Genomic DNA, 7303 nt, shown 5'->3' with positions numbered 1-7303 from the left:
GATTCTTAAATGGGTCAAAAGTGCTTTTCTGCAATATCTTGAGAATGGGTTTAATATCTGAAACAGTGATGGAATGTTGAGCTTGGTTTGTTGATACACTAGGTAAATGGTTTCTTAGCGTTACACATGAATATTTTTCACGGAGTGATGATGCTGATGGTATGTGTTTTAGGAATCCATCTCATATTCCTCCACGCTGCGTCTGCCAAAGTCCATCCAGCCTGCGTAATCTCGGTCATGCATCTGATGCAGCACATCACGGACCTGATAACGGTCAGCATGGTTCAATGATCCAGCTGTTTGAACAAAAGTATTCATTAGACTTGGCATTTTATCTTTTCATTAGCTCCCCTCTTCAGAAAGTATTGTTGCTCACTGGGGTATGGTCCCACACACACACACACACACACACTGACTCTCACTGGAGTACAATCCTACACACACAGTCAACATGGCTTTGTGCGTGGGAAATCGTGTCTCAAGAACGTGATTGAGTTTTTTGAAGAGGTAACAAAGAGGATTGAGGAGGGCAGAGTAGTGGATGTGATCCATATGGACTTCAGTAAGGCGTTCGACAATGTTCCCCATGGGAGACTGGTTAGCAAGGTTAGATCTCATGGAATACAGGGTAAACTAGCCATTTGGATATAGAACTGGCTCAAAGGTAGAAGACAGAGGGTGGTGATGGAAGGTTGTTTTTCAGACTGGAGGCCTGTGACCAGTGGAGTTCCACAAGAGATTTTGATTCCCAACAGTGTGGAAACAGGCTATTCGGCCCAACAAGTCCACAGCGACTCTCCAAAGAGTAACCTACCCAGACCCATTCCCCTATCTTATGTTTACCCCAGACCTAATACCTAATGCACCTAATACTATGGGCAATTTAGCATGGTCAATTCATCTGACCTGCACAAATTTGGACTGTGTGAGGAAACCGGAGCACCCGGAGGAAACCCACGCAGACACGGGGAGAATGTGCAAACTCCACACAGAGAGTCGCCTGAGGCTGGAATTGAACCCGGGTCCCTGGCGCTGTGAGGCAAGTGCTAGCCACTGACCCACCGTGCCACCCCAAAGGATTGGTGCTGAGTCCACTACTTTTCATCATTTATATAAATGATTTGGATTTGAGTATAAGAGGTACAGTTAGTAAGTTTGCTGATGATACCAACATTGGGGGTGTAGTGGACAGTGAAGAAGATTACCTCAGATTACAACAGGATCTTGATCAGATGGGCCAATGGGCTGAGAAGTGGCAGATGGAGTTTAATTTAGATAAATGCGAGGTGCTGCATTTTGGGAAAGCTAATCTTATCAGGACATATAGACTTAATGGTAAGGTCCTAGGGAGTGTTGCTGAACAAAGAGACCTTGGAGTGCAGATTCATAGCTCCTTGAAAGTGGAGTTGCAGGTAGATAGGATAGTGAATAAGGTGTTTGGTATGCTTTCCTTTATTGGTCAGAGTATTGAGTACAGGATTTGGGAGGTCATGTTGCGGCTCTACAGGACATTGGTTAGGCCACTGTTGGAATATTGCATGCAATTCTGGTCTCCTTCCTATTGGAAAGATGTTGTGAAACTTGAAAGGGTTCAGAAAAGATTTAAAAGGATGTTGCCAGGTTTGGAGGATTTGAGCTACAGGGAGAGGCTGAACAGGCTGGGATTGTTTTCCCTGGAGCATCAGAGACTGAGGGGTGACCTTATAGAGGTTTACAATATCATGAGGGTCATGGATAGGATAAATAGACAAAGTCTCTTCCCTGGGGTCGGGGAGTCCAGAACTAGAGGACATAGATTTAGGGTGAGAGGGGAAAGATATAAAAGAGACCTTAGGGACAGCTTTATCACGCAGAGGGAGGTACGTGTGTGGAATGAGCTGCCAGAGGAAGTGATGGAGGCTGGTACAATTACAACATTTAAAGGACATTTGGATGGGTATATGAATAGGAAGGGTTTGGAGGGATATGGGCCGTGTGCTGGCAGGTGGGACTAGATGGGTTGGGATATCTGGTTGGCATGGACGGGTTGGACCGAAGAGTCTGTTTCCCCACTGTACATCTTTATGACTCGATGACACTGACTCTATTTGGGATTCAGGTCCCATACACTCACTCTCACTGGGACACAGTCCCACACACACTGACTGTCACTGGGGTACAGGTCCCACACACACACTGACTCTCACTGGGACACAGTCTCACACACACTGACTGTCACTGGGACACAGTCTCACACACACTGACTCTCACTGGGGTATAGGTCCCCCCCACACACTGATTCTACAGTCTGGTACCTGACCCAAGTTCTCACGTGGTACCCCCAGGCCTATTGTAGTTGGTGGCCAGTGATTCCAAGATAAACGTGGAGAGGACAGGGGGTGGTTTCAGATTGCTGAGTCATTGGATCAGGATCAGGTTGGGCTGGGTCAGTTCAAACTTGATGTTTTTAAAAGCAAGGTGTTATCATACAATTTTACAGTTACCTTTAAAACTCATCAACTGAAGAAGGACAAGAGAGAAACAAAGTGATCCCTATAAGGGATGCTTCCTTTGGACACTTTATTGGAAGTTATTTTTTAGATGTTGCCTATAGCTAGGACCAGGTCGAATGTGATGCTCTGCACAGTGGAAGAGTCAGGTACCGAACCAACAGTCATTACGGAGGGGCACGGCGAATCAGCAGCTGCTGGAATGGAAGGTTTATTAAAATCTGTGTTCCATCAATCGAGTTACTCTGACCCAGTATCCTTGGTACTACCAACTCCGCTCCAACATCCACTTTCAACGCTATTGTAATTTTGAATGAAGTTATCACCAAGACTCAATTATTCACAGAATAGTTACAGCACAGAGGAGGCCATTTAGCCCATCGTCCCTGCACAGGCTCTTGATGATCCTGCTCTAGATTAGTCTTCCATTCTCCCAGTGAATAGTCTCAAACTCTGCTGTGCATGATCTCCTCACACCAACTCCTGTCCAGAGCTATCTCTTCCTTTGCTAACCAGCAGATCCCACCTCCCAGTCTGAGTATCTTTCAAAACCTCACAGCTTCCAATCTGTAAAGCTGCCCCCAGCTCCTCAGTTATTATCCCATTCATTCATTCACCCCCCCCCCCAATTGATGACCATTCAGCCTTGTAGTTCCCTCTGTTAAATTCTCTGCCTCCTTCTTTAAAAGGACCCCACCTAAAAATAATAAGTTCCTTTCTTCTTGAGTCTTTTACAGCTTCAGGTAATTTCAAAGCAATAAATAACCAATGAGGTGGTCACTGTTATGTTCAGAAATTACAAATGGAACTAGCACACAGCAAGATTCCATAAACAGGCAATGTGATAACCAAACCACCTTGAACAGTGACTGCACAGAAAGAGGCCATTCAGCCCACCATGTCTGCACCAGCTAAATTAACTCCGTGCCCATCCTAATTCCACTTACCAGTTCCTAGTCCCTGGCCTTGCAGATTCCAGCACGTTAGGTGCTTTAATCTCAGTCAGTAAATTGGGCAGGGAATTCCAGACACCCACCATCCTTTGTAATCAAGGTTTTCCTTAGGTCCTCTTGAATTGTTTTACCAATCACTTTCAAAATGTCTCCCACCCACCCACCCACCTCCCCCCGGAAACTGACTTCTTCACCAGAAGAAACTGGTCTTCGCTCATCCAAGCCCCTCATTGTTCTGTACACCTTGATTCATCCTTCAACCCACTCTATTCAAAGGAAAACAACCCATTCTTTCCTCATAGCTGCAATGTTCAAACCCTGGAAACATTCCTGTCAATCCCCTATAATAATAAGCTGATCATCTAATTCAGTCATATTGATTATGCACAGATGCTGGACAGAACACCAGAGATTACCCCCTGTCTCTTTGCGAAATAGGCACCTTGGGATCTTTGGCAGTGTAGCACTCCCTCAGTGTGACACCAAGAGTCCTCCCTTGGATTACCTGTTCAGTTACTTTATTTAATGATTTTTTTTTTTAAAAACTCAACATCCATCCAGTTTCTTTCAGACTCTTATGGTGCCTGTGGAACATTTCACTGTATTAAAGGTGCTATGTAACTGCAAGATGGTAATAGAGAGAGAGGAGGGTGTAAGAGTTTACATAGAACCCTTGTCCAATGGAGGAACTTACCTTCCTGAATCTGGGATAGCAGTTTGGATATCAGATTGTCTGCTTTTAAAGCTGCAGCTTTGCGTTCCAGTGAAACTGCTCCATTTCCTGATAGATACTTGGCAGTACGTTCCAGAATAATTCCTCCATTATTGTGAGGGCTAGACAATGGTTTTGACAAGCAGCCTGTTGCCAAGATAACCACTAGGACACTGATGTACACTGTGTGGGTCATATCTGAAAAGTAAAAATCACACATGGACATGCAGGAATAATGCACAGGTTAAACAATGCCAGGTAGATTACAACAGATAGGCTGAGATCAGCCACTTTGGAGCTAAAAAAAAGAGTAAAATATTATAGAATATAAACGCCTAAAGATAAGAAAATTAGAGGTTTGTACAGATGCAAGGATTGGGGAATATAAATTGCTAAAATGCCAAGAGTAGCTACAAAAATAATCAAAAAAGAAAATTGAATAATTAAAACAAAAAGCAGCAGATGCTGGAAATCTGAAAGTCAAACAGAAGTTGCTGGAGAAACTCAACATCTGTGAAGACAGAAACAGAGTTAACAATTTGAGTGCACTGACCCTTCTTCAGAATTTCTCAAGTGACCTGGTTCTGAAAAAAAGTGTCACTGGATCTGAAACGGTAACTCTGCTTTTACTCCACGGCTGCTGCAATGGAATATTGGAAACTATTTCCGAGGATGAGAATATAAGTTTGTAGATGATATGGTTGGGCTACGGAAAGTTACTGTGATCAAATCAAGACCACACACCAGAGGAATGTATTCTAACCTTGGAGGAAGTGTAATGGGAATTGACCAAATGATATCTGTATGCCAAAGGTTAAATAACAAGGTGAGACTGTACAAACTAGTGTTGTGTTCCTTAGCATTTAAAAAAAAGATAAGATATTGATTGAAGTTTCAAGAGATATAGAAATATTTTCAGGGTAGATAGTAAAACTATTGCAAAGTCTAGGATCTTTTGTCAGTAAAAATTTGATTCAGACTTTTCAGGAGAAAATTAGGAAACATATTAAACAAAAAGGTATACAGAAATTGGAATTCTCATCAGCAAATATAAACTAAACTAATGTTTGACCACTTGTTACTTTTAAATTTGATGTTAGTCACATTGTCAGAGTGGAGAGTGTGGTGCTGGAAAAGCACAGCAGGTCAGGCAGCATCCGAGGAGCAGGAGAGTCAACGTTTCGGGCATAAGCCCTACATCATTCCTGAAATGTCAATTCTCCTGCTCCTCGGATGCTGCCTGACCTGCTGTGCTTTTCCAACACCACACTCTCCACTCTGATCTCCAGCATCTGCAGTCCTCACTTTCTCCTAGTTAGTCACATTTTGTCAAGATATTAAAGGGACAAGGGGCAAAGGTGGGTGAATATAGCTCATCACTGAACAGCTATTATTCATTAAATGACAGTATTCCCCCGGTACTGACCCTCCGACAGTGCAGCACTCCCTCAGCACTGACCCTCCGACAGTGCCCACTCCCTCAGCACTGACCCTCAGACACTGCGGCACTCCCTCAGCACTGACCCTCCGACAGTGCGGCGCTCCCTCAGCACTGACCCTCCGACAGTGCGGCGCTCCCTCAGCACTGACCCTCCGACAGTGCGGCGCTCCCTCAGCACTGACCCTCCGACAGTGCGGCGCTCCCTCAGCACTGACCCTCCGACAGTGCGGCGCTCCCTCAGCACTGACCCTCCGACAGTGCGGCACTCCCTCAGCACTGACCCTCTGACAGTGCGGCACTCCCTCAGCACTGACCCTCCGACAGTGCCCACTCCCTCAGCACTCCCTCAGCACTGACCCTCCGACAGTGCAGCACTCCCTCAGCACTGACCCTCCGACAGTGCGGCACTCCCTCAGCACTGACCCTCCGACAGTGCGGCACTCCCTCAGCACTGACCCTCCGACAGTGCGGCACTCCCTCAGCACTGACCCTCCGACAGTGCCCACTCCCTCAGCACTGACCCTCCGACAGTGCGGCACTCCCTCAGCACTGACCCTCCGACAGTGCGGCACTCCCTCAGCACTGACCCTCCGACAGTGCCCACTCCCTCAGCACTGACCCTCCGACAGTGCCCACTCCCTCAGCACTGACCCTCCGACAGTGCAGCACTCCCTCAGCACTGACCCTCCGACAGTGTCCACTCCCTCAGCACTGACCCTCTGACAGTGCCCACTCCCTCAGCACTGACCCTCCGACAGTGTCCACTCCCTCAGCACTGACCCTCCGACAGTGTCCACTCCCTCAGCACTGACCCTCCGACAGTGCGGCACTGGCGCAGGGCTGAAGCAGTGCTGTTGAGTCTAAACTGGGAGTTGAGCCGTTTGCTGTCTAACTTTCTGAAAGTTTCCTCAGTCCATCCGCTGTCCTTTGGGGTCCCAGGGGTTTACTGCAGCCTGTGTTGTTGCTGGAAACATCGTTTCTCCAGCTCAGCCCCTGCCGGGTGTGGAGCTAAAACCCTGACGAGGAGAAATTAAAGCCCCTCCCTGGATGTGAGTGTGACCCTCGCTGTGCCCCCCCCCAGTTCTCACTCAGCACCCAGTCAGGTTACACTGAATGGTGATGCAAGGGACAGGGAGATATCTCTCCCAGGGGAGGGAGAATTAACTCCGAAATTACTGGGGCAATTATAACGGAGCCAGAAACAAAATAAAGACAGCACCAAAAAACAAACCGAGAGAAAGTAGAAAGTAAAAGAAATGGAGAGGGAGAAAGTGTGAGCGAGAGATTCGGAGAAAGTTTGTGCGCAGCTCACCCGCTCAGTTCCGTCTCTCTGTCTCTGTCCAAGGTGCTGATTTGAGGAGCGGTTCCAACTTGCTGTTCACTCTCCGCTCCCTCTCGGCCCGTTTTATACAGTCCATCGCTCACGTGTCCCCTTGTGAAACACACCGGAAACTAAAAAAATAAATAAATGTCAAAAGGAGTTCTCTGCGTCATTTGGGCTTAAAATCCTTTCCGAAATCTCTCAACATTCATTAAAATCCAACAGGAGATTAACGCTGTCAATAGATAAAAGTCATTATTTACCTTTCTGTGCAAGATAAATTTAAATGTTGTCAGTTTGTGGGTGTGGGCAGACCAAGGAGAATGAGAGTTTGTGTATCTGCGTGTTTCAGCGAGTTAGTGTCTGAGGTACTTCAGAGGGTGTGTG

The 7303-nt window shown here is 46.5% G+C and overlaps 1 protein-coding gene across 1 annotated transcript in view; it reads right to left on the bottom strand.

The window, feature by feature from the left end:
- Positions 1 to 7037, bottom strand: part of LOC148141531 (cholecystokinin-like) — a 7125-nt gene extending 88 nt beyond the window's left edge. The window contains exons 1-3 of the mRNA XM_087977617.1: positions 6908 to 7037; positions 4137 to 4352; positions 1 to 296 (exon numbers count right to left, since the gene is read on the bottom strand). The exon at positions 1 to 296 is cut by the window's left edge and continues 88 nt beyond it. Coding sequence (XP_087833743.1) covers positions 169 to 296; positions 4137 to 4350 — 342 coding nt within the window. The 5' untranslated portion in view covers positions 4351 to 4352; positions 6908 to 7037 and the 3' untranslated portion in view covers positions 1 to 168. The remainder of the gene's footprint in view (positions 297 to 4136; positions 4353 to 6907) is intronic.
- Between the last annotated feature and the right edge of the window lie 266 nt (positions 7038 to 7303).

This window comes from Chiloscyllium plagiosum, unplaced genomic scaffold, assembly GCF_037043375.1.
Source record: "Chiloscyllium plagiosum isolate Xiang-an unplaced genomic scaffold, Cpla_swu_hap1 HiC_scaffold_32, whole genome shotgun sequence".
Lineage (NCBI taxonomy): Eukaryota > Metazoa > Chordata > Chondrichthyes > Orectolobiformes > Hemiscylliidae > Chiloscyllium > Chiloscyllium plagiosum.
Note: the sequence above shows the minus strand (reverse complement) of the source record. Positions and strands in the feature narration are given on the sequence as shown.